This window comes from Ammospiza caudacuta, chromosome 3 (genome assembly GCF_027887145.1).
Source record: "Ammospiza caudacuta isolate bAmmCau1 chromosome 3, bAmmCau1.pri, whole genome shotgun sequence".
Classification (NCBI taxonomy): Eukaryota; Metazoa; Chordata; class Aves; order Passeriformes; family Passerellidae; genus Ammospiza; species Ammospiza caudacuta.
This window is the reverse complement of record NC_080595.1, coordinates 29,127,984-29,155,445: the sequence shown is the minus strand read 5'-3', so window position 1 is coordinate 29,155,445 and position 27,462 is coordinate 29,127,984. Positions and strand designations below refer to the sequence as shown.

The window sequence follows — 27,462 nt, the reverse complement described above, 5'->3', positions numbered from 1 at the left end:
TATGCTTGTTTTTATGTCTTGCAGAAAATTCACCATGATACACTTAATAATTCTCATGAATTGGCTTAATTAAAGAAGGAGGAGAGAGAACTTTTGCATTGAGACTTATAATTGTCTTAGCAAAATTTACTGGTGTTTCTGGAACTCATTAGAATCAGTGGGTTTTGCAGGGGGAACTTTATATTACATCTTTTTTAAGAATTATATTATATAGAAAATGTGTGAGTACTGTGATTTTTTACTTTGTATTCCCAAATTTATGTCAACACCTTAAAAAGTTGTTGTCAGCCCACTTATACAACATTAGATCATCACATGGATGAAGGAACTGTTTGCTTTCTAGAATACAATGCCACTAATTAAAGTTGAAAGTGAATGGACTGAATTAGAATCAGCTCATCCATCAAAGACTGGCTACTGATTATTTACTGACAGTGCTTCATTTAGCTCTATTAATTACTCAGTGGCACTGTTATGTAAAGGTCATGCTTGAAAAATTAGGAAAGAATACGTGAAAAATTATTTTATGCACTCAGTGCTGGAGTCTGGAAGTGGTAAATGTTAAACAGAGTGTTCATGTGAATAATCTATTAAATGTGCTTTTTCTTATCAGCATTTTAATTGTGAGTGAGTAAACAGGACAGCAGCTTACAGATCTTGATAGGCTCCTCATGCAGGCTGTGATGGTCATGGCTGTGGCTCCACAGCAATAAAGGAAAGTTTGCCTTTCTATTACTGCATTTTAAATAATTTCCTTTCTATTTTATTTTTTTTTGCTATGTCCAAATTATATGCATAATAATAATAACTATAATATTTTTTAAAGTTTTTATACTCATTAGCCCTTCTTTCCTTATTCCTTTATCCTTTAAATAATAAGCCTCTTACCATCATTCCCCAGATGTCACTCTAAAATTCCATCTATGATACAGAAGTAAATGTGTCTCCTGTGTTCCTACAGCATAGAGCTCTTTCACATTTAGTAATCTTCATCAGTGCTAAGCAAAAACTTCTGTATAGTTGGTACATGCAGTAACAAGTCTTCAGTTATACATTTAATTCTAGTCATTGGTAATAGTTTAGAAGCCATATTTACCTTCATTTTTTCCAGTAAGTACATAATTTGACTTTAAAAAACCATATGTTCTCACTGGCAGTGTTTTAAAAATTAGCTGAATAATATTTTTACCTTATAAAAAGGAAAAGCATGAGTTCTGTGGGGTTAGGCAGGGGATACTGTCTTTTTGCTGTTTAAATTAGAAAATGGCTCGGAGTGGGGGAGGCTTTGCAAAAGTGGTAATGTAAGAGGTAAAGTCCAAATGCTCATTTCCTCTGACAGATCTGTGAGCTCTGGTTGTTTTGTAATAAAACCCTTCGTGTACAGGAGCATGGCTTACATGGGAAAATCTTATGTATACATACATATATAGCTAAAAAGGAAAAATAATGTAGTTACTGAGTTGAAAAATACTCTTCGGTTCACATTCCAAAAAAGGGCTTGAAAAGATGATGAATATGTGTGTGCTCTTTTGCACAAGAAGGGACTTTAATTTTCTGTTGAGTCCTGAGCTGTAAGTTTCCATGCTAATCAGACATGTTATTAACTCAGATCTGTTTATAATCAAAGTCAAAGCTGAGAGCAGCATCACCGCCGCTCTAGTCAGGGACTGCAACTATTAAGAAATTAGTTTTGATTAGTTTGTTTTGTAATGGTGTTGTGTTTTGACATCGTGTTGCGTGATGTCAGGAAGGGCCTCTTTTTAAAGCCATCCTGAAAAAGCTTGGCTATAAAACAGACTCAGGCAGGGAAATGGAAAACATATGAAGCAGTTGTATGTCATCTAGGGAATGGTATTTCTCGAGAGGATAGAAATGATCTAATTGCCTTTGATTTTATGAAACACTATGAAAAGGAATCTGCTTATATATTAGATTTTACATAAATGGTCATTTTAAAAAGTGGAAAGTTTGATGTTTGTAACTTAAATTGACACCAAGCAATTGCAAGAGCCATCTGCCAACCATCCAGATGCAACAGTTACCATTTCTGCATTTTCTTTCTTTTTATTTTTGGTTGGTTAGTTTTTTGGTTTTTTGGTGTTTTTTTTTTTCCTTTTGTTTTGCTTCTCAACTATCTTCTTTTAATCCTAGTGCCCAGAAGGGTGATATTGTGGAGACTGGGTGGGTATGAACACCCCTTTACTTACTTTAATTCTGCCCTGCTGTTTTTTCAGTGGGAGCATTTCATGTCTGGTGACACCTATGCAGTGTCTTGCTGTGGAGTTACACAATTCCTGCCTACCTCAAAGTAGAATGTATTTCAACATAGGAATTGCATTTTCTAGCCTCACTTTATTTACCAGCTCTTTTAACTCTTGGGTTGTGCCAATGGGATGTTTTTCTCTCTTAAATTCGGAGGCTTTTTAAATTTTATGAAGTCTAGGCATACATAAACACACCATTTTAAGTAAAAAATATATCTGTAGCACTGCCTCACTCAGCTCTCTTATATTTCATATGCTGAGAATAGAATAAGTTTGATTATTACTGAACACCAAAAGGAAGACTATCTTTATACAACAAAGAAGTGATTAGTGTTTAGGTGAAATTTTCCATTTGCAAAGGTATTAGTGACCATGATGCTGAATCTGCCATCATTTGGATGAAACCTGATGTCTTGCTTGATACTCATCATCTTTTACAGTGATGTATCAGAAAACATGAGATAAATCCCCAGTTTTGCCAAGCAATCATTCAATGATCTTTGTTGCTTTAAAGATCCATGCCTTTGTCAACTTTCCTCTGAAGTTTTCCTACCTCATTTTACTGGGATGTTATGAGGTACCATAATGATAGTGATGTACTAATATTTATAACTTTTTGGACAGCACTTTGTGCAAGAAAGTAAAAATTGTTTTACCAGTTCAGATGGTAATGGTCTACCTAAAATACTTTCTGTAATTTCAGTTGAAGAACATACCCTATATATTTTCCTTGAAAACATCACTACTGTTGGTATACTGTTTTTTGTGAGATTTTATCTCTGAGCTGTTATACAAAGCTTCCTTGCAGATTCACTTCTCTCTCTTTCCTCCAAACACAGTACATGTTTACAAAAATTGGATTGCTCTTTGATCTAGAATGAACTTCAGTGAACAATTTGTGGTATAAAAATTACAAAATGCTGTTAGGCAAGGAATATGTTCTGCTTTTCTCCTTTGTCTATATTTTATCATGGTTGTCCATAAAATATGTGTATATATGCTCTTAATACATCCTTTCAGTTCCCCATAATATCACTGAGGCTTTAACAGAGAACAATTGTATAGTTGAAGGACACGTAATAGGCTACTAGAAGAAATATTTACATCTGGCATGATCAAAGCTTTTGGACTATATGAATGTGTATGTGGGAGGTCTAATTTTTATGTGGGCGGGTTCACAAAGACCAAAACACTGCAGTACTTAACCCCTTTCCCTTTATGAAAATTCAATTCCTCAAAATGAAAAAAGTATGTAGTACCTGATTCTTATCTTTATTTTTCATTTCGATGAGTAGTATTAACTATTCTGCTTGTAACTACTTGTTTTAAGTCATAGAGAATTTTTTTAGTATTTCAACCCCTGTAGTGGCTTATTTACTAAGATGCTTATCTTGCTAATGATGTTTTTGCATGTTGGAACATATGCACATGTTCAAATTTAAAGAAACTCATATTTTAACACAGTTTTGATAGTCTGTAGAACTGCTGTGGAAGGAACTCTGCTGTATTTTTGGTTTATAGCACTAGCTGCATCTTCAGGTTTTGTTCTTGCAGGTTTAGTTCTTGTGGCAGTAATCAGCTGTGAGCCCTGGCTATTTGAATTGGGTTTTTATTCAGTTACTTTAAATAGTTGCATTATGAAAGGCTATTAACACTCACTCATTTAAATAATCTCAGCATTTTGTTTGCAAGGCTCTGATGGGGGCATTTGGGATGATAGCTGACCTGGGCTAGCAGCTTGCTGAACGGGGAGGTCTCGCTCTCCCTTTGGCTTCTCTCCTTCCTCCTGCTGTCCTGTGATCTGCCCTTCCCCGGCCCCCAGCTACCCCAGTTGTGACTGCAGGGCAACCAGCTCAGCTTGCCAGCCAAGCAGAAGAGCCCACACGCCAGAGCTGCATGCCAAATGCCTTTTGTGCTCTTCTGAGCCTTCATTTACCAGGTGATCAGCAGAGTACCTGAGCTGGCTCCCAGCTAAGCATCAGGGGCCTGTGGGGCTGTGGTGAAAGGGAAGCCACCTGCCCTTTTTGCCCCTGGTGAACTTGCATCTTGCTCAGAGCACTCTCTGAAGTCACAGCATGAGTCACAAACACAGCATCATGTGTAATATGTGGCTTCCTGAAAATCAGCCCTGCCTTTGCAGGCAGATGATGATGTGAGGAGCACTTCTTGTAAACAGTGAAGACTGTACATTTCTTTTGACAAGACACACATCTTTTGTGGCTATCTTCAAAGATTCTATGCATGCTTACAGCATCCCTGGCAGTTACTTTTAGAGTTGCAATAAAACATTTTCCCCCTGTAGAAGTGTTTTTTACCTGTTAAATCATGGGTACCTATGTAAATTTGCTTGCTGTTACCCATTTGCATTATTTCAGCACTCCAAGCTTAGGAGAGTTAATACACTTCTTTTTTGGATTTATGCTATATCTCTTAATCATCTGTGTAGCATTGACTGTCCACAAACGTAATCCTGAAATAGTCTAGCATCAGATTTGTGTAAACTGATATCAAAGTCAGTTAATATCAGGGTGTTCTGTAAGTAACAGCAGCATTTCAGAAATCACGGAGCCATTCCTGATACTCTGCAGGAGTGGGATGGAATGAGCAGATGGAAGTGAAAATTCTTCATCTGCCAGACACTGGTATGTATGAGTCTCTGTGAGCACCTGAAGTACCAAGATACTGCTATACCAGCTTCTCTAACACAAAGCCCTTGCAAGGTAGGCAGACTCTTAGCCAGATTTTGGAACCCTAAGTTAAAGTTGTTTCAAAGTGATGTTGCTTTGTTTTCTCTGGTCCCAACACCAGAACTGACACACAAGTTTTGTTGATCAGTTAAATGGCATCTGCAGTTCACAGAAAGGTGGCCAGTGTGTTCAGGATCTTCAAGTTTTTCCTGGATGTTACATATCCTTTCCTGTATTCTTTTTTAGTTTGAAGAAAAAAAAAAAAAAGGCAAGAAAAAAGGACTTGCCATTTCCTTTGTTGCAACTTGTAGGATTCTCTACTAGACTGCTATACTCTGTGACCACAAAACTGCCTTTTCTTCTGTGTCATACTGTTGAAAAACTGCTAGCAAGCAAGTTTAGTCTAAGCAGAACCTCAGCATTACTTGTTTTGCTACCTCTTGGTAGTTTTCAGCATGGTCACGTAATACCACAATTAGAGGCTCCCATCTATTTCTTGATGCATTTCTCAGCAGTTCAGCGTTCTCATCCACAAAAAGAGCATCACTGTATGTATTTACACTTAAGGAGACTAAATGTTAAAAAGGCCCCAGAACTGGCAGTGCTATCTATAATTGGTCCTCCAAAGCAACAGCTAACTCAGCAGTGGGAAGTATCATGTTTGGTTTCTAGCTCCCAACATCACCTAATTTGCTAAGTATTCCAATACAAATAAAGTGGCATAAGGAAAGAGGCCTTATATAAATACTTAAAATCCTAGGCATTCAGGAATCATCATAAAATTCAAAAATATCGTAAGAATTCAAACAAGCTGAGTTTAAACTATTGTGTTTTGTAAGCATTCATAACCAGGATGTTTGTTTCAGGCTCAGAACACCACACTCCATTTTGATCTCTGTTTTTTCATCTCTGAAGATTGCCAGTACTGCTGAGGTGTCCCTATTGCACTTGAATAAAACTGTTTCCTATCTAAGCCTAAGCAAGCCAAAACAAAGAAGACAATCACTGTGTCCATTATTTAGAGTATCAGACTGGTACCAAATGGGACACAGCAACAGGGAAAGCAAGTTTTTTTAAAAAAAAACAAAACAAAACAAAACAAAAAAAAAAAAAAAAAACAAAACAAAAAACCCAAAAAAACAAAAAAACAAAAAAAAAACACAAAAAAAAAACCCTCAAGCAAACAAACACACCCCCCCCCCCCCCAAAAAAAAAAAAAGAAAAAAACAATCCCCAACAAATTCCTGGAAAGGAGTGTCATCAAAAACAATACTTAAAAACCCCAATACCTAAAATAAATGGGATGGAAATGTTGCACTACACCACTTCTCAAGCACTCCCTCACAGAAAAAACTCAGGGGTGTCCTGATAATATGATAATTCCTGATATGAAGAAAACAAATTTGAACATTTGATTTTGCTGTCTAGCAGAGACAAACTGTGTATGTAACATTATTAGTGTCACTAAGAGATTGACTGCCTGCCTTCCTGTTGCTTGTTCAAGGAGATTTCCATTTACCCTCATCTAACTCCAAGATAAAGAAGGGACCATCTGTTCCTTCTCCTTCACTCCCTTCCTTATTATGGTCCTTTGTCCTCATCATCTCAAATACTAATTCATTCTCCCCCTCACTACATTGCCTGGTCTGTCAAGTGCATGCACTCATCTTTCCATCGGTCTGTTGTGCCCTTAGATGTTTCCTTACTCTTTGGCATGTGTATTTGCCTAATCCTGGTGTTTTAATGTGAGTTTCTCTGCTGTGCCAATGTGCCCCAGAAAAGCTGCAGCTGTCCTGAGGCCTTGGGAGGAGTCACAGCACAGGGGTCCATGCTCTAGCTCTGAATGTGGGTTCTGAGGGAGAAGTCTGGGTGGCACTGCTGTGCCTCTTCCGTGTAGATGGTTGTTCTCCTTCAGGAGAAATTCCTAAATACAGTCACACACAAAAAGTAAAGTGTGCCTTCCATATCTGTGTGGATTCTTACCAAATTCTGACTCTGCTGTGTTGTCTGCTCCCAGATTACAGCCATCAAGAATGGCATGTCCTTATGTACCACCACTTAGACCATTCAATGAACATTTTTCAGTTTGCAGGTAACTATGGACGAGGATTAGTTTTGCCAAAATCCTTTTTACAGTAATAGGGATTTTAAAGAGGCTTGTCCACTAACTGTCCTCTTCTGGTCCTCTTCCTGCAGCCCTTTTAAAAAGAAAAAAAATTGCATTAAAGTTACAAGTGAAGAAACTCCTACCTGTGGACACACAGGACTTGTGGCATTTTTATATACTCTGTTTTCAAAGCAGAGTAGGACCCAGAGAGCTAAATCAGCATGTCCCCAAATGAGAGCAGTGAGGAAGTTCAAGGAAGAAATGCAGTGTGGATGATAGCTTTGTGTACAGCTCTGGCATGATGCCAAAACCTGTATAAATATAGCTCTGTGATGGGGTCATCAACAGTGTCTGCCTTTTCCTTCTCAAACACCTTTTCTAAGCCTGTCTTCATGCCTGATCTCTCTTACATGTGTGTGTGTGTGTATATGTATATCTTATTATATATAAAGAGATTACACACTGCATAATTACTCATTTTATATCCCAGCCCTTTAAAAACATAACATGTGTTGTAGGTTTTGAGTTCCAGTGAAAACCTTATATGAGATCTAAGGCATAGTTCTTGTATGGCAAAATTGGTCACCATGTAATAGTGACAGGACTGTGTGGAGATGTTTCTAAGAGACATATCTGTATATTTAAACCCAGATTAATAAATGTCACTACATGGGCAGGAGGAAAAAAAATAAAGCATCAGCATTTTGAGTTGCTTCATGTATTATTCTGGAATTGAGTGAAGGCCCCAAGTGGCACAGAAGTAAACACCCGTCTAATTTATTTGCAGTATAATTTATCATTCTGCACGTGTTTGTGTAAATTCAGCATCTGTTTTCAAGAAATCATTTTTGTGCTGATTTTATTTGAAAATGTTTGCGGTCTTACTCTATATTCTTACACATATTTTCTCTCAACAGAGTTTGCCTTTAGGATAGTGAATGCTCCAATGGCCCTGGATTTAGCCTGTGGCATTGTGTGTGAGCTGCTCCAGCGGTGGGGGGAGATCCATGCCGGTGTCCCAGTCCTGCTGGAGTGGCTTTTGGGAGACACTGACCTGCAAAGAGATGGGGACACTTCTGCCCTGGTAATTTTAACAAGCATTGCTAGAGCATGTTAGAAGCACTACAGTTCTGCAGTCTTGTGGTAGGAATAGAATGAAATGTCTCATCTGATGAAACCTGATAATTGCTACTGCAGTACTAACTGATTTACAGTCTTTTAAAGAATTCACATGGATATTATTTAGAATGAAAAGAGTTTTATGTCTGTTTCCTGGTAATACCAGCATAAAATTAAAGAGATCAATAAGCAAACATTGAAATAAATCAAGTTACTTCACAAGGCATTGTTGACCGAAACATTCTGAGGCTGTGATGTAATTACATTCAGTATTATTGCAGATGATGGTTTCCCTTGAATTTAAACTGTTGTTGGGGATGCCAGGCACATCTGGGTATTCAAGAACAGTGTTCTACCAATGCTGGCTTTCCCAGAGATGGCATTTAAATATTTGGTAACTTTATGCCATCATCCATGTGACTGGTTCTGTACAACACATGAAACAGTCTTGCTTACATCAGTCATTGACTTCAGGATTGTTTCTGTAAAGCTTTGCCACACTGGTTCTGTGAAAGGTGTTACTGTATAAATACACTTTGTTCTTTTTGTCTTGAAAAGACTGGAAAAGTCAAAATAATGCTGGCAGGTAAACCAGCAGAAGCAGCTACATCTTTTAGAAGTTTGTTGGCAATTAATATGACCCATGAAATATATAATGAATCTTTTCTCAAGTCTGTAGTTTAGGTGTGCATTTCTGATGTTTGACTGACTGATGCAATTTTCATTTAATCCAGTCAAAAAGCTCCATGATATAGCAAATTACCATACTGCTTACAGAGGTCTTTGTGAAATATAAAACTATTTCATAGGGGAAGGCAAGCACATGGGAAGGATTAGGGCTGCTATTTACTTCCACTGTTTCCCAAGACTTGTGCCATAACTGCCTCATCTTTGAAGGTAAAATTTCTTGGGTAAAGTAGGAACCTTTATACTGTGTTTTCCCACACCTTTAAGAAAAGGCATATAAATGTTTACCTTGTTTTTTAATATAAAAAGCTGTTCTATGACAGCCTCAGTCATCATTTCTATATATATCCTTGTCCATATCTTTTATGATTTTCATGTTGTTATCAAACCACAAGTCATTTTCTAATCACAGTCGGTTTTCTTTTTGTTAAGGAAGAAGATGATTCCCTGTTTGATAAAGGAGAAGTGAATTTTTGGGCAGAGAAGCTGACTCATGTGAAACAACTGAGTAAGCACCTTCTACATCTTGTATCAGTGACTCACCTCACCTTACCAGATCATGGGGAGCTTAATCATCTATCAGGAATAGCACTGGACCAAGCCCAGCGCATTGAACACCTTCTTGGAGCCCTACCTCCAGTTCCAGAGTTCTCCAGAACTCCAGAATTCACAAGATTGGCTATTCAAAGGGAGAGAGTATCAGTCTGTCTTAAAATATTAAATCTGCTGAAGCCTGATGACACTTGCAAAACTGAAAATCTGGAAAAGTAAATTACTAAAACTTCATCCTCAAGGAGCTGCACACATTACTGGATGGGCAGGGAGACTGTATTCCAGCAATGTTCAAGGAATCAGGGATTGCTGTGATGACTTCAGGAAACCTGCAGTACCTTCAGTATTCAGGCTAGAACTACATTTTTTGTATTAATTAATTGTGCATTGATTTTTTTTTTTAATGGGACGTGCAGTGGAAGACTTTTCCTTTTAAATGCATTTGTTAATTTCATTCAGCTGAGCATTGTTTATTACAACTACTGTAGGAAGTAAAGCAGCTAAACTTAATATTTTCCATTCATCCAGGTGCAGGCCACCTGTAGTTCTGTTATGTTTTGTTCCACATTTTTACCTCCTGTATTTTAATACCACGAAAAAGTTTATTTTTTTGGTCTCATTTCAAGATGTAGCTTGTGACTTATGAAATTAATATGCTTTTTAAAAACCTTTAAGTGTTTCTAATAGAAAAACACATCGTGACTTCTTTGTTTATGGCAATTTTTAGAGTATATTTTAAATTTTACTGCATTTTCCTCTGGAGGAAGACAAGGATTTTCACTTTGGTAGTAACCTTGTTTTGCACATTGAAACAGCACTAGTTAGATTTCTGCATGTCTCTTTTCTCCTTTAAATCAAATAACTACTTTCATAAAATGGCTCTGAAATGAAGACTTGCTGTGTTCAAAAGGAAGCAGCTGTTCCATTGCAAATGAAACAGTTCCATCTTTCCTTCAAACACCTTGCTCTGCAAGCAGGCCTGCAAAGCAAGTCCTGCCGAGGAGCAGGGAAGGGTTCCAGAGGTGTTTCTGCGCTGCTGCCCTCGCTTCTGGGAGATGCTGGAGATGCTCCACCAGCTGGGGCAGCTGTAGGGACTGTTCTGAGTGCTCCAGGGCCTTGCTGTGTCTAAAGCACAAAAAAGCTTGTTGGGCACCGAATGGTTTCTTTCTCTGAACTGGAATTGGGTTTTGATATAAAAATGAGACACCAAAAATAAATAAACAGTGATGTGAAATGTGTTACCTTCCCATAGCCAAGGGCTGTGACCGGACGTGTGGCTGGGCCCGCCACAGCACGGATGTGCGGCCCTGTACGCCGTCATTTCGGTGTCCTTGGAAGAAGAACATGTCCGATGAACGCCTGGTTGCTTTCAGCCTCTTCAGCTGATGGTGATGAGCGCAGTTTAGCCCCAAATCTCGGTGCCGCCCCGGTACTGCCCGAGCGCTCGGCCCGCGGCCGGGCCCGCCACAGCAGCTCGGTCGGTGCGCCGCGCGGCCGCCAGGTGGCGCCACAGCACCGCCGCGCACGGGCCGGGCCCGCGCTCCCACCGGTATACGGGATCGGGATCGGGATCCGGGAGTGCCGGCATCGGGATCGGGCTCGGCCCGGACAGGGTAAAGCTTGAGGGGCGCTGCTCGCAGTGCTGCGGTGCCCCACAGCCGATCGCTGCTCTCTTGACTTTAGATACTCTGCTCAAAGTAGAGCTGAGCAGCCGAGTTGGGTCTAGTGGACATCTGAACACTGCAGTCACCACTTAAAAAAAACACCAACAAACAGAATTTAGGAATAAAAGTGTAGTATTTGCTCTAAGTTTCCAGGATTCAGTCTTACTTATATAAGAAGTAATTTATGGTGAAACTTGAGGCTTCAATAGGCAAAAGAGAAATGCTGGAATTTGAAATGATCTTTCATAGAATGCTTGCTATCCAACTTAACGAGCCATGCTGTGAGTTAGGCTAAAAATTAATTTGTATGCATCTGGTTTGAGCTCCTGGGGAAAGAATAGCCCAGATTGTGTCTGGAAGCCACTCTTAAAAAATAGTCAAGACCTGTACAATTAATTAACAGCTGCTGATTCTGCCACATCTTTCCATCATTCCTGAACTAGTGTGGCAACAGCTTCTGTAGTAGGAGACAAAAAGAACTTTGTATGTATCAAAATCACTGTAAAGTTCTGAGACCTTGCTCATGTCAGTGGGTAGCATAAGACTATGTAGTAACATTGGCTTCTTTTTTAACTGGGTAGAATTTAAAATGCATATACATATATATTTGATACTGGCAAATCGATACATGCAGCCAGGTGACAGCACAGTTATAGACCCACAGTGACTGTAAAACTCTGTGAAGCCTTGAGGACTTGGTTAATCAGTTACCAAACAGCTCCAAAACTTGGTCTTCCTTATTGTGGTTTTAAGACGCAACTGGAACCTCTGTCATCCCGCTTGAGTTTATAAGAGAGCAAATAAGAATTATATCAGTGCACATACATTTTACCACACGGTGCTGATGATGGGTTACTGTGTAACTACTCAATGAAGAACCTTTAGACCCCGAGGAGCGATTGCAGGAGAGAGAGCAAAACCTGATGCCAGAGCCCTTATCGGCCGTGTGTTTGATCAAAGTCAGTTTATCAAAGTATTCCTCCCAATGGCGTTGACACATTGATCCGTGCATGGTTGTCACAGTAAACTGTTCCCTCGGTTGTCTGGCGGGCAGGATCAGCTCCGAGGTGATGTTTCCATCGCAGAGTTGTGTGGGAGGAGGAAGAGTTTGAACTCGGGTCAGTGCGGAGGCGACTCCGACCGGGCCCGGAGAAGGTTATGGGAAGCGATACGCGTTATGGCAGCAGCCCCGCGTTCCCCGTGTGCGGGGCAGCGCCTGTCGCCGGGCCGGGAGCCGTGGCCCCGGCAGGGCGGGAGGAGGGGAAGGAGCAGGAACGTGGGACGTGTCCCGGCACCGCGGGGCGGAGGAGCCGGCGGCCGCTGGGGGGCGGCACGTCCCCGCCGGCCGGCGGGCAGCGGGAGGGGCCGGCAGCGGGGCCAGGAGCCGGCCCGGCCGGGCCCAGCAGCGCTCGCCGAGCGGGGGACGGGCCCCAGGGGACTGCCGGGACGCTGGAGGGAGCGAGGTCTGGGCTTTCCTTCCCCCAGCTCCTCGTCTTTCCCGGGAGATTTCGATCCCGGTTTCCGGGCTCGGCCGGCCGTGGGTGACGGCTCCCGGGCGTGCGGGGTCCGGGCGGGGTCCCGCCGCAGCCTCCCTCCCGCAGCGGCGTGCGAGGTGCAGGACGGGGGGAGGAAGCAGAGGAACGCGTGAGCCGCCGGGCAGCGGGGGGCGAGCGCCAAACCCGTGGCGAGGGGCTCTGGTGACACCCCCGCCCCCAGCCCGAGGTTCCTTTCCTCTGCAAATGTGTTTGCACAGCGCCCGCTCCTGCTGACGTGGTCGGGTTTGCTCCCTTGGAGTGCGCGGGACTGCCATCCCGGCTCGGAAGCTAAAGAGGATCAAACGCCTCTGCTGGCTTTAGCGGCCATAAAACTTTACACGTCCGTCCGTCCGCCCGGCTCTGTTCTCCTTCCCATTTGTCCCGGGGCCGAGCAAACGCGGGAGGGGACGGGGGTGCAGGGGAGCCGCCGCCGTTCCCACGTCGTGTTTGCGAGGCCTTATCGGCACGGGGGGGGGGGCGGGGGTGTTTTGCACGGCGGCTCCCGGCCCGCCTTGGCCGGCGGCCGGCTCGGTCCCGGGAGGGCGCCTCGCCGCGGGCACCGGCGGGGGCGGGCACCTGGGGCGGCGGCCGGGGGACTCGGATGGGTCTCACAGGACCTTGGCGGGGATGAGGGAGGAAAGGGCCGAACGTGGAGGAGAGACGTGGGAGGGCTGCGGGGCGCGGGAAGGAGATGCAGACAGGGTTAGGTGGGGGTAGTTTATCAGTCAGGCCGCTGGGAGGATAATGCCAGCTCGCCTCCGCGCCTGGCCGCCAATCTCTCCCAAACTTCTTAAAGAAAGTAAGCGCCAAACCCGAGGTCCCTGAAAAGAGGGAAGAAGCGGCGGGGCGCGCAACCCGCGCCTGGCCCCGTCCCGCCAGCCGCACCGGGGCAGCGCGGTCCCGACCTTTGTTTCAAGCAATTACGTGGCAAAAGTTTATTTTCGGCGGGGCGCGGGGAAGAAGTGTCCCGGCGCTGCCGCGCCTCTCCCGCGGCCCCGCGCGTCCTGCCCTCGGCGGAGCCGCCACCCGGCCGGGGACGCGGCCGCCGTGCGCGGGCAGCGGGAGCGTCGGGGAGAAGCGAGGCGCTCCGAGGGGCCGAGCCCGTAGGGTGCCGTGAGCGCTGCCCCGGCTGGTTCCCCGCTGCCCCCGCCTCGTCCCGCCCGCGCTGCGGGCGCACTGCAGCACAGACACTCTCCACGAACCTGCCCCGCCGCCGCTGCCAGCGCCCTCTGTGAGACTCGGGGCGGCCCGGCGGCGGGGTGGAGCGGGGCGGGCCCGGCGGGCTGGAGCGGGGCGGGCGGAGCGCGGCACCGCCCCCGCGACCAGCGGCGGCCGCGTTTATATGGGAGCGGCGCGGGGAGCCGCCGAGTTCCCGCAGTTCGCCCGCTGCTGTGCAGCCGCCGTCGCCGCCTCGGCCCGGCACCCGCCGTCCCGCCGGGAAGGAGTCGGGACCGTTTCGGATCTCAAGCAGACGGCCCTCTCCTATTTAGTCGTGGCTTTTCCAAACCTTCCGAGGAGAGCGGGATCTTTCGGTCCTTCCTGTATATCCGACCATTACAGGATCTAGAAATGTCGACGACGCTTTTATCTGCCTTCTACGACATTGACTTCTTGTGCAAGGTAGGGACGAGCGCGTTTGGCTGGGCGGGACGCGGTCTGCCGCCATGTGCACAGCGGCGCTCCGGGCTACCGGGGCAGCGCGGCGGGGCGGGAGGCCCGGGCCGGGCTCTGCGGGCGGGTCACGGTCTGACAGCCGGCCGGGGACAGCGGCTGACGCAAGGCTGCGAGCCCCGGAATGCCGCCCCATGGCCTCCCGGCGGCCGCGTTCGGGGCGGGCTGCTCCTGCAGCCGCGGGGGAGCCGGGCCGCCCTGCAACCCCTGCCCGCATGTTGCGCTGCTAGGAGGAACTTTTGAAAAAAGTTGCAAATGCAGCAGAGCTGGCGCGGGAGCTTCTCCCCGGCGCTGTGCTGCCCGCCGGCGCTACCGGCAGACCCGCTTTGCGGGGCGGCCGGGCGGCGCGACCCCCGCCTCGACTCCCGTGGCGGTGGGGAGCCGTGGCCGTGGGCAGGCGGTCACCCGCAACTCCCTCTCTCTCTCCCGCTGTCTCCCCCACCCCCTCCCCTCTCCCCGCCCCGGCAGACGGAGAAGTCCCTGACCAACCTCAGCAGCATGCTGGACAAGAAAGCCGTAGGGACCCCGGTGACCCCTCCCAGCTCCAGCTTCGCGCCGGGCTTCCTGCGGCGGCACTCGACCAGCAACCTGACGGCGCTGGCCGGCGGCTCCAAGTTCCCCAGCCCTACCGGCTCCAGCTCTTCTTCCACATCCTCGTCCTCCTCGTCATCCTCCTCCTCCTCCTCATTCGGCAATCTGAAGGAGACGGGCTCCGGCGGAGGCGGCGGCAGCAGCAGCCCCACGGCCCTGCTCAACAAGGAGAACAAGTTCCGGGACCGCTCCTTCAGCGAGAACGGCGAGCGCAGCCAGCACCTCATGCAGCAGCTTCAGCAGCAGCAGCAGGCGGCCGGCAAGGGGAGCGGCTCCGGCGGCGGCGGCGGGGCCCCCATCAACTCGACGCGCTACAAGACGGAGCTGTGCCGCCCCTTCGAGGAGAGCGGCGCCTGCAAGTACGGCGAGAAGTGCCAGTTCGCTCACGGCTTCCACGAGCTGCGCAGCCTCACCCGCCACCCCAAGTACAAGACTGAGCTCTGCCGCACCTTCCACACCATCGGCTTCTGCCCCTACGGCCCGCGCTGCCACTTCATCCACAACGCCGACGAGCGCCGCCCGGCGCCCGGCGGGGGCACGGCCGCCCCCCCGCCCGCCGCCGCGGCCGGGCCGCACCACCACCCGCACCACGCGGCCCCGCACCCCGCCGGCAGCACCGGCGACCTCCGCGCCTTCGCCCCCCGCGAGCACCCGCTGGGCGGCGGCGGCTTCGGGCACCCGCGCGGCGGCGAGCGGCCCAAGCTGCACCACAGCCTGAGCTTCTCCGGCTTCTCCGCCCACCACCACCACCATCACCCCCCGCACCCCCACGGCACCGCCCCGCCGCCGCCGCCGCCCGGGGGCCGCCTGGACGCCGCCCTGCTGGAGAGCCCCGGCGGTTCGCGCACGCCGCCGCCGCCCGCCTCCGCCTCCTACTGCGAGGAGCTGCTCTCGCCGCCCTGCGCCAACAACGCTTTCGCCTTCTCGGGGCAGGAGCTGGGCAGCCTCATCGCCCCCCTCGCCCTGCACACCCAGAACTTCGCCGCTGCCGCCGCCGCGGCCGCGGCCGCCGCCGCCTATTACCGCTGCCAGCAGCAGCCGCCGCCGCCCGGCGGGGCCTGCCCGCCGCCCCCCGCCTCGCCGCCCTTCAGTTTCCAGCCCCTCCGCCGCCTCTCCGAGTCGCCCGTCTTCGACGCGCCGCCCAGCCCGCCGGACTCGCTCTCCGACCGGGAGAGTTACCTGAGCGGCTCGCTCAGCTCCGGCTCCCTCAGCGGCTCCGAGTCGCCCAGCCTGGACTCGGGCCGCCGCCTGCCCATCTTCAGCCGCCTCTCCATCTCCGACGACTGAGGGAGCGCGGGGCGGCGGCCGGGGGGCCCCGCGGCGGCCCTGCAAGTAAGTTACCGAGCGAAGAAAGCGAAACCTCTCCTTCCTCTCTATTTTTGGTTGGTTTTATTTTATATATCTATCTATCTATACACCGAGAGCTGAACAAAACGAGAAACAAAGCATTTTGCAAAAGGGCAAATGACACGAACTGAACAAACCTATTTTTATAGAGAGACCTTGGAAGAAGGGGATTTTTGTTTCGGGATTTTTTGTTGTTGTCGTTCTTTGGAGACAAGTTATGATACGCACCAGCAGCAGCCATTCCATCTGTGTTCGAAAAAAAAAAAAAAGAAACAAACAAAACAGCATTAGAAAAGACAGCACCAGAAAGCAACAAACAATCCGGGGAGCGCCGGTTCGCCAGCTCAGCTCCTCCAATCCTGCAGACACACAGAAAAAAAGTTACAAACTAGTTTGTCTTTCAATCCAGTTCAAATAAAAACACAGAACATACTAAACCTATAAGCTTTTTTTTTTAGGAAAAAAAAAAAAAAGAAAAATCCAACATCCTGCCAAGAATATGCCTTGATAACAACCTTCTTTTTTATATATATCTATATATTATTATTATAACAAATGCTAAAACCTTCATTCCAAAGTTTAATATTGGTTCCATTGCCACCACTTAGTGGATGTTTGGCTTTTAGAACAATTTTTTGTTGTTGCTTTATTTGGAAGCACTCAACTGAGTTTAGTTTGTAATTGTTGGAGAATAACTGCTGATTTTTTTTAAATTTTTTTTAGCTGTTTGAGTTGATTGCATGTATGAGTCACTGCACACAACTCAATATGAAACTATTTAACTTATTTATTATCTTGTGAAAAGTATACATTGGTAATTTGTTCATACTGTATTTATCGGGTATGATGAAAAGCAATAGATATATATTCTTTTATTATGTTAAATTATGATTTTCATTATTAATCGGCAAAATGTGGAGTGTGTTCTTTTCACAGTAATATATGCCTTTTTGTAACTTTCACTTGGTTATTTTATTGTAAATGAGTAAAATTCTTAATTTAAGAGATGGTATGTAATATTTATTTCATTAATTTCTTTCTTTGTTTACGTAAATCTGAAAGATTGCATGGTTTCTTTATAGAAATCGGTCTCGATGCTGTGGAAGTAGTTTGCGGAATTTCTATGGGTTTTTTTTAGAATGTAAATGGTTGTAGCCCGTCCGAGTTGAAAAACGAGAGAAAAGAAAAAAAAAGAAAAAAAAGACTGACTTAGCAATCAGACTTCAAAGTGGCAAATCTAATTCAGACTTGTTAAAAATAACCAAAAAGTATTTTTGTTGCCTAGCTCCACGAATCACACTGTGATATAGTCTCAAAGTATGTAGCAATAATTGGGGGTCCCAGTATTATGTCTCACAGTGCCTTCTTGAGGGTCCACGCTTGCCTTAAATATCTCTCAACCAAATAAGTATTTTTCCTAATGCTTGAGATAATTTGAATGTAGGGATGGGTTTTAAGTACAGCAAAATTTCGCCACTCTATTTTGTAAGAACAGAGGCCATCTTTGGATCTGAAACTTTCTATAATACAGGAACATATCTTGTTTATTGAATTCCAAAACCTGTAATTTTTTTTTTCCTTATGTAGAAAGTTGGGAGTTTTCCAAAAGTTTCCTGGACGGTGGATGAATGAGCAGTAGCTTAGTTTTGTTTGTACATAGGTACAGATTGAGCACTATGTACTCTTTTGGACTACTTTAACAGAAGTATGTTTTGAATGTAACTAAAGGATAAGTCAACTTGAGTTGTAATATATTTTTCGGGAGTCAGTTCACTACAGATTATGTGAGACTGTAAACTTTGTACTGTAAATGTTTTGTAGTTCTCCCAATAAAATGTTTTGGAAAAAAAAAAAAAACATCAACAACCCCAGTAACCCTTCAAAGTGCCCTGGCTGCCAGGCAGGAGTGTTTCTTGCTGAACACCACCGCCCCCAATCACAGATATGTCTAGCTACAGATTAACCAGTTTGCGCTGCCGCTCCTGCAGCCCTCGCTGGTCCCTGGCCAAAGTTAATAAACGCTTCCAGAAGGTTCGGGAATGTCAGCGCTGTACTGTATCCTGCTTTGCTTTCCTTTTTTCTTTTCCTTTTTTTTTTTTTTTTTCCCTCAATTTTTTTTTATTATATTTAAGAGGATGGAGAATCAAACCTCTGCTGCTTCTAGTGTAACAGCTGGAGTGGAAAAACCTAGCAGTGGCATTTATAAATCACATCGCTTATGGGGCTATGTGAATGTGCCATTAGCCTTCCTGCCTTGTTTGGGCTAAGGAGGAAATGGCAGTTTGGGTAATAAAAACCCATAATTAAGGTTTACCCTTTGTCCCAAAAGCTTTGTTCCTCTTCACTCACAGGAATGCGGACTTCTGCCTCAATGCTCCCATCACCCAGCTGAGGGCATATCTGTGTTAATCGGGCTAGCATTAAATGTGCTAATCAGTTTTCAGGGCCTGGGTTTTAAACAAATTACCTTTTCGAGGCTGTATTTATATAACTAAATACTTGGCAGCCTGGGGACTGTGTGAGTATTATTACTGGAAGAATTTTAGCTAATATCTCCACAGTTTGGCACCCTATTCCAATCAGTCCCTTAAACTTTTAAGTCACGATTTCTACCAGCTTATTTTTGTTCTTTTGTCATACTAATAATAAATGTTGTTAACATTATGGAATTTCTGCGCTGCCTGGGCTGCCACAGCACTTTCTATAAATACAAGATAGAATGTAATACCAGTGCCATATGTTTGTGTAACAAACCTTGGACTGACACTTAGTTTAAAATTAAAACAAACGTAAGCAATGTATGACAACACAGCCCAGCTACAGCAATCACCTCTTTTTTTAATGGATCCAGTCTGACATTTTGGCTCAGAATTGCTCCCTTTGATTTCCAGACTGACTTCTGATGAAACTTCTTTTTGTTGCTGTCTGCACAGTGGCACTGAGCTCTGATGGGTCCTTCCCCAGGCATCCCTGGTACAGATGCTTTGGCTGCAAGGAGCAGGCCCATGCCAGTGTTTTGAGGGAACAGAGAGTGGCTGTTGGTTTGACCGGTGTCTAAGCTGATGTCTTAACTCACTTTTGGGATTTTGAGATTAATTTTCACACTAAAACTGCATATATAAGGAGTGCATGCCTCATTTAATTTCAGATTTTCTCTCTTCTCTAGGTACAGTTTTTGCTTCTCTCACTCACCCACCCATTTCCCTGAGCCTGCCTTTTCCTTGCCACGGTAGATAAGGACCTGATTTATTTTCTGTATTTCTCTTATCTGGGACAGCTGTACTCACAACAGTGCAGTACTTCCATCTTCCCTCTGGTTTTCTGTTGGTTGAACGGGACCTTGGTGAGGGTGCTGGGCTTGGCTTTGGTGTCTCCTGGCTTGAAGAGGAGCTCTGGAAGCTTTAGAGCAGCTGCCCCACATGAATCACAGCCGTGCTGGTGTCAGTGCCAGTGTTCTGTGTGTTAGGGAGCTGCTGCCAGGACAGGAGGGGTGATGGCCCAGCGGTGTCTCCCAGCTGGCTGCTGGCATGCCAGCGTGTGGGGACAGCTGCTGCTCTGTGCCCCAGTGACACTGTGTGCTGCACCCTGCTCTGTGTGTGTCCCAGAGGGTGCTGCAGCCTGGCCCCTCTGGGTTCCACTGCTCAGAAACCCACGAGTCCTTGAACTGGGAAGATAAAGCCTCTGTTTCTTGTGCTGCACAATCAAGTGTTAACCTTTAAACTGGTGACTTATGTTGTTGGCTTAAGCAAATGTTCTCTTGCTTTCATTTCAAAATTCAGCAAAGCGTGTAAAGCTGGTCAGGCCATTCAGAACTTTCTGATACATTGCAATAAATCGATAAATACTGTGTAAAAAATAAACTGGTTTTTTTTCAAGAGCTTTGTGTTAAGAAGGAACTCTAAGGTTTCTGCTATTGCCCATCAGAGTTGTGATAGATCTCTTAATCCCTGGAGCACTTAAAATTACTTTAAAAGTCTGGAAAATGGGGCCTTTACTAATCATTGATTAGGACTGAGGCTTGCATGCTTGTTTTATTTTATAGTCTGAAAGGAATTGTGTCAGAGTCTTAAACTGGTAGAAATGGATGTAATGGTATAGGTTTCAAAATTTGGTTTGATTTTAAATGGTTTGGTATGATCATTAGGAGATTTTCAAATTTATTGAATTATTACTTTTGATTTTTATTCCCTAATCTTGTAAGGTTTTGGGGGCATTTTTATTTGTTTGGCTTTTCTCAGGTCCCCTGTGTCAGGTATAGTGGTGTGCTGTGACTCCTGTTGAGTGGAGGGATTGCCCACCACCAGACACACACACTCCCAGCAGAGTGCCATGGAGCAGGGGGATGCTGCTCCTCACCAGCTGCATCCTGGCTGAAGCATGAGCTGATTCCACTGTAATCCAGGATTCCCTTCATTTCAGCTCTAGAGCCTGGGGTGCAGAACGGGCTGTGTCACTGTGTCACTCGTCCACAAGGGCAGTGGCCACAGGAGGAGCTGATGGGCTGCTGGCTCCTCTCTGCTGTGCTGCTGGATGCAGAAGGCAAAAAACCAGGGGTTAAATACATAGGTGGGAAGGGAGCCCTTTTCCGGAGCATCATTTAAATGTCCAGTGCAACTCCACATCATTTTGAAAAAGAAGCTGCTGCCCTCCTTCCATTTACTGCCCCCACCCCATCTCATCATTAGGTGTGCAGTTTTGATTTTTTCAAAGAAAGGGTGCATTTGACAACCTTGTTTTCAAAGAAGGCCTGAGATTTTAGTTATGTTTATGACCAAAATGTGCTTTTATCTTTTTCCTTTTGCTACTATAGCATTAAAGCTAAAGGACTTCCACTATATATTTTTAACGGTGTTGTCCATCTCTTCTTGCTGACCTTGAGTGTGAATATTTGAAGGAGCTTCAGGCAGTGGTGCTGTGTCATTAATAAGACAGAACATTTCAGGTTTTGCCTGCTGAGCCTACAGACCTCGGCAGCATATTAACTCTGGAAACTGAAACTTAATTTTCTGACCCTTCAGCTTAAGCTCAGATCCTCAGAGTTTTAAGGTGAAGATACTGGGCCTCCTGCTTTATTGCATCTGAAATACAGTTACCTCTTCCCTTTGCCAAGTGTGCAGCAGGTTGGTACCAGTGCAGGGAGGGGCAGGAATATCCCGAATGACCACAGCCAGGGACCTGAGTGCTCATCTGCTGAAGAAGTAAGCGAAGGACTGGGATGAAAGTTGCTTACTCAAGGTGATATAGCAGTTTCTCCACTCTGCTCCTCCCTGGCCCTTTCTGACCCTGCTCTGGGAGAGCATCCTGGCACCCTGCTCACACCACATGGCCCAGGGGCGTGGGTGCTCTGTCCACTGCCACCACAAGGTCCCCTCGCCCCCAGCCAGCTCTGCTGCTTGCCACGTTTGCCTGGGTGTTGATGCATTTTATTAACCAGGCAAAAAAACCCCTGGTGTTTTCTCCTGGAGTGGAGTTGAAGTGGGTCAGTCAGGAGTCTGATTCAGAGCTGGTGCAAGGGAGAAGGAGGAGGAGGATGAGGAAGAGCCCCACATCCTGGACAGAGGCAGGAGTGATGGGATAGAGGACAAGGTCTCCCCACCAAGCTGCTGGATAGGTTTATCCCTCCTCCTGTGTAGATTTGTTTTGTTTGAAGAAACATTGTTTCCTCACAGCTCTTTGGGAAATCCTCAGTGTGCCCATGTTAGAACTGCTTTTTTTATATTGGTGATTATAAATCACTCACAGGAACCTTGAGTACTTCTTGTGCCATTTGAACACACACCAGCATTTAAGGGAAGGCTCATTTCAACACAGAGTTTAATTAATGATTAATGTGACTGTATCCCTGAATAGTTTGATTTACTGGAAATCAAGCAATGGTTATATGGCAATACACAGCATCTTCTGAGAAGTTCTCAGTGTTAAGGAAACACTTGTTATCAGCTGACATAGATTTAGCAGGTTGTGTGAGTTTTGTACTAAAGAACATTGGTTTATAGGTCTAATTCTTTTATTAAAATTAATTTAATATTGGAGAGGAGAGTGGAGGAATGAGATTCCTCCCTTAAGGTCTAGAGGGCCTTGTCTCTAAAAAGAATTTTTTTGTTTCAAAGCTTAGTCAAACTTATATGAGTCATTTCATCTCTCTTTTCAAAGGGCTATAATGGATGTGTTAATGGAGGCATTTTGGGGTGAACCCTGCAAAATTTGCATTCCTCAGGAAACCAGGGAAAATTACTCTGACAAATCTCCTCTCTGTTGCTGAAGAGGGATAGATGACATCTGCTGAGTAATTTCCATTCTGTACACCATCTGAGAAGGAAATACAGGGTAATTCAAACCCCCTTTTTTCTGCCATGGTTAATAACATAAACAGGGAGCTGGGTATGCTGAAATCTAAATACGAGGGTCCTGTATCAATGGATTATTACTTTATCTTTTCTGAATGACGTTCACTTGAATACCTGGAATCGTAATAGCTACTCAAGATAAGAAATGGAAGGAAATTCAATAACAGTAAGAGGCCTGGTGACTTATGAGATCTTGATTAGCCTTCAACTGCACCTAAATGTTGGGAAAGGATTCCCTGTACTGTATGCAGAGAGAGCAGAATAGCATTGTGAAAACCATTGCCTCATTATAGAGGAGCACAAACAACTGGCTTTTGTAATTTTTTAGCCTATCTTGTGTTCACTTATATATGTGAACCTTCTGGGTCTTCTGTGGATGAACATTTTTCACCTTAATTTTTCATTGCTTTAAAATTGTGGCTTTGCTGGTGGAGGTGGCAGGTGGCTCTGGCCCTGCAGTGATCTCAGAGCTCTGGCTGGCTGGGGCATACAGGTACAGTGCTGAACCTCCTAAATACCATCAAATCTGAAACTGGGCTTCCTCTTCTTGGTAGGGTCTGTACTCCTGCTGATGCCCTTGGGCAGTGGTTTACTCTTCCCATGGCTGAGGGAGCATGGGGAAGGAAGAGGAGGACTCTTGCCCTTCCAGCTGCCTGCCCTGGGAGTGTCCATGAGCTGGGCTGATGCCTTGCTGCTGCCCAGCAGTGTGGTGGGAAGGGTGGGCATCTGCCAAAGGGAATGCCCAGATATCCCTCCATGGGCAGCAGAGCCTTGGGTCAGTTTGTGCCTGTCCTGTGCCATCCTGCACCTGGATGAAGGCAAATTGTTCCTTGTGTGGGTGCCCCTTGGCTCTGCTGCAGAAGTGGCACAGCAGCACGGACAGGGAGGGCTCCAGCCACAGTGCTGGCTCTGCTGCTGTGCTAAGAGTGCTAACAGGACAGTGTAAATCTCAGGAGATGACTTCAGAGTTAACAAATACTTTTTCTAAAGGTCATGTTAGATGAGGAATGCAGTGATTTGCCAATCCAAATGAGCACTAACTCAAAAAAGACAGGAATTTGTTTTCTGCTAGATTAGTGCTCTGATCTGGACTCATCCCATCGCCTTATGGCTGTGCAACAAAAGCAGGATGGAGGGCCGGAGTGTGTGAGTTACATGAGGCTCAGAGCTCTGCTTTCACCATCAGGGCAACTTTATATTGGCTTGAGATGCCCGTGAAACCACAGCCTAAGCTGTGTTCTGTTTTCTTCACATGCACCTGAAATCCCAGGATTTATCAAATGATGTCTGCAGAACAGGGAGAGGCAGAGCCTCATTCATTGAGCTGTGTTGAGTTTTCTAGAGCTGAACCTCAATATTTTACTTCAGTGCTGCTGTTCAGCATTTGGGCATGTGTGGATAGGGAGACTGGGGAAATGATGTCGAGGAAGGAGAAGCCCAGAAACTTGGAAAGGCTGACTCCTTGGGAAATGGTGCACAGCTTTGGTCACCATTGTGAACACCGAGTCATGACCTCTCCTGTTTATTCCAAATATTTCTTATAGTAACCTGCATCTTAAAATAAAATTCAAGATGGAATTTAGAATTCATAGCACAAAAGTTGTGAGTAAACTGTTCACTACAAGGGTGTTGCAAAGCAAGTAGTAAATGTCTCTTTTTAGGGGTCTATCTTCATCTGCAAATATGAGGCAAGCCAAAATTTAAGGCTTTGCTTGAACAAAGCACAGTGAATATTTGCAATAATGCAACTCTTTGACTTTCTCAAATGAACAATCACAAGAAGTGAAGGGACGATTCACCTGAAATCTCCAGCTCTACAGAAGAATGTAACAGCAGCTCATTAAAAAGTTTCCCTCTGACTTCCCATCCTAGAGTAGATATGAGCACACAGTGAGGGACAAGTGTGAATTGGGTTCTTATGACTAAAACAAATATGTCCCAAAAGTTCAGCACCTGGGGAGTTAGGAGGACTTGTGGAAGAAATCCTTATTCTTAAAGCAATTACAGAAATGCAGCCTGACTGGTGAGTATAACCTATTGTTGCAAGAATTATGGTGAGAGTTTGGAAAGGGGTTCTTTCAAACCACTGGTAAATATCAGCTCTCAGAAGAACTGGAGTACCATTGACAGTGGTACATTCATAAAATGAATGTACAGTGGTACATAGGTGTGTTAGTGGGTACTAAATTCTGATCTGGGGAGCAGTTCCTTCTAGTTTATTGAAGAATAGATGCTGTTATGTTGGTAGGAACAAATAAAATGAAATGATTTCTTAATTAAAGTTAATAGCTGTAGGGATGGGCAGTTTAGATGAGATTTACAGATTTATTTCTTAAAATGCATGTTACCAAAGCTTTTCAGAACACAGAAATTTATAGAATCACAGAATAGTTTGGATTGAAAGGGTCCTTAAAGATCATGTAGTTCTGCCTCTCTGCCAGGCACAGGGACACCTTCCCAGGTTGCTCAGAGCCCCATCCAACCTGGCCTTGAGCACTTCCAAAAGCACTTTGTAACATGGAATATTGTCACCTTTCAGCTCTGGAAGCTCACTGGAAAGAGCAATTGTTAAAGCTGTGTGGAATTCATGGAGACCAAGCAGATAGTGCTATCCAGATGGAAAAGCAAATGCTAACTGCCTTGGAAAAGTTTTCTTGAAATGATAGGAAATGCACTTTCTGTAACTCCAGAATTAGTTGTAGAAAAGGAAAAAGAGGGAGGGTGAAAATCAGATGGTTAGGATTACAATAGCACAGGAAAATATGTCCTAATGGTGCCAGCGTTACGGAAGTGAGGGACAGCATCTTGTGAGTTACAAACTGCAGTGTGTTGCCTTGGCTGCGGGGAGAAAAGCAAAAAAAAATGTAAATACTGTTGTGTGCAACTTCCCCTTCCTCTCATACTGCAGCCAGCATAAAAAAAAAAAAATTTAAGCACCCCACAACTTCCTAGTGTAGTTGGCTTTTATGATGCAAATGGTCCATCATTTTATGAAATGGACAATTCTCAGGGACTAAGATGTTCCAACAGAACTCAATCTTATTGAATTAATTTGTTCTCAGTTCTCTTAATGAGCCTGATTAAGCACAGGTGGAAATACTTGTGCTTCAAAATGACTTGCAGAGAGCCAGCTGTCCTGGGGAGGTTTGGGTGAGAGGAAGGTCAGGCTGTTCTGAAACCTGCTCTGTAATTGTGTCTGTGAGCTCCAGGGGCTGCTCTGCCATGACTCAACAAAATATGTAAGTATGTGATTTCTTAGAAAATCTTCTCTGGGGAATTTGAGAATCTTGAGGAATGCAAGTCTTGATTTTCTGAAGAATTTGTTGTACTAATTGGGATGAGTGGGGGAATTTAGGGCAATGCTGGTGCCCTTGTTGGTGGAGCTCTCTTATCCCACCATCAGTGTTCTGTAATGTCAGCTGTACATGTGGCTTGAATTTGTATTTGAATTCTGGTGTGGCAGAATTCACAGTGACCAGAGCTGGGCTGTAGTGGTGGATTTGGGTTCACAAGAAAGTTTTCTCCTTCAGCCTGAAGCCCTCTTGTAAAGGGCTCTCTGCAATCACTCAGGATGAGAGGAATGCAGCTGGTATTTGGAGAGGGCCAAGAAAAGTAAGAGAAATCCTAATTTAGTTGGTAAATATCATGATACCTGATAAATGTAAGTGCTTCAGTGAAATGAGAGAAAACCTGCTTTCAAAGAATGAGCTCTTTTCAAGGGTGAGCTTGGAGTTGTGTTGCAGCCCCAGGCAAACTGCTGGGAGCACTGACAGGGACTCAGACCCTGTCCTGGGAGAGCCCAAACCTTTCATGTTTAGCCTTTGGTGTCTCTGTTGGCTTCAAACACACACTCCCCCTTCCCAGAACTTGTTGACTTTTAAATAAATTTAATTTCTAGTGTGCCATGTACCTGGATGGGAGTGGCCTAAATGAGCTGTGGTGGTTTAGGATCTGGAAGATTCTGGAAATCCTGGAATAATGTAATCCTTGTGAGTTTTTGTTGTGTGGTTTGTTTTGTTGTTTAACCAAATGGAAACAAATGGGAAAAGCTGAGTAAAGTGAAAGCTTCTAAGATAAAGCTCCTGCATGACTGAGCTCTCCTTGGCTGTGACTGCAGCCTGTGCTGTCCATCCTGGTTCACTGTCTGTATGGAATGGGTCACACCAGATCCTTCTCTGTTGGTAGAGCTCCCTACATCTCCATGTTTGTTGGAGCTCCTGTTTCTCTCTAGTCTCACTGGGCTGTTTGGAGAATCTCTCTTTCTGAATAAGAGGTGGACGAAAAGGGTAATGCCCCATCAAAACTATTAAGTACCTCTGAGTGGGGAACTCTTTTGCTGAATTCATCTTTCTCATCCACCCCAGTTTTTAGTAGCATTCCAGTGACACTGCCTGTGTTCAGAGATTGCCTATGTGTGTTGTGGTCGCTCAGGAAGCTGTAACTCCTTCTGGTGGGCCTGGGAAGGAATGCCCCATTCTGCAGGGCTTGGGTCAGGCTGGGGCTCCAAAGCAATGTGGGGAGATAAGCACCAGCCCCTCTCTCATCCGCAGTGCATCCTGGAGTAGGCAGTGCAGCCAGAGCTGCTTCTCGTGGCTTGCTGCCATCCAGCATGGTTTTCCCTCAATCAAAGGGGAGCCCCACACCTGCCAGTCCCACACCCTGAGGGTGTCCTGTGCTGGCCAGTGTCCTTCATTCCCATGGGCTGTGTGCTCTGCTCATGTCTGTTATTGTTCTCTTGCCAACCCTGACCTGGGCAAAGTTATGGGAATAGTTTAATTGTGTCTTCAACTGGATGTTCAGCAGCTTCACTGGTCACTTCCAGTCTGTCATTGAGTACACTGAACTGTCACCTTCCTATTTCCAAAAACAGTGCTCTCCAAAGAGTGCTGTA

At 45.5% G+C, this 27,462-nt stretch overlaps 2 protein-coding genes across 2 annotated transcripts in view; both read left to right on the top strand.

Moving 5' to 3' along the window:
- Positions 1-10,110, top strand: part of THADA (THADA armadillo repeat containing) — a 151,716-nt gene extending 141,606 nt beyond the window's left edge. The window contains exons 37-38 of the mRNA XM_058801595.1: positions 7,976-8,142; positions 9,297-10,110. Of these exons, the coding sequence (XP_058657578.1) occupies positions 7,976-8,142; positions 9,297-9,635 (506 nt within the window). The 3' untranslated portion in view covers positions 9,636-10,110. The remainder of the gene's footprint in view (positions 1-7,975; positions 8,143-9,296) is intronic.
- A 3,878-nt stretch (positions 10,111-13,988) lies between these two features.
- On the top strand, positions 13,989-18,081 carry ZFP36L2 (ZFP36 ring finger protein like 2). Its single transcript, XM_058800855.1, has 2 exons — positions 13,989-14,235; positions 14,755-18,081. The coding sequence occupies exons 1-2, from the start codon at positions 14,185-14,187 to the stop codon at positions 16,162-16,164; spliced, it is 1,461 nt and encodes a 486-aa protein (XP_058656838.1). The 5' UTR covers positions 13,989-14,184; the 3' UTR covers positions 16,165-18,081.
- The last annotated feature ends 9,381 nt before the right edge of the window (positions 18,082-27,462 follow it).

Excerpts from the sequence above, each read along its gene's own strand:
- ZFP36L2 (XM_058800855.1), top strand. The coding sequence starts at position 14,185 with ATGTCGACGACGCTTTTATCTGCCTTCTACGACATTGACTTCTTGTGC. Across the intron at positions 14,236-14,754 it reads ACATTGACTTCTTGTGCAAG|ACGGAGAAGTCCCTGACCAA; the intron begins GTAGGGACGAGC and ends CCGCCCCGGCAG.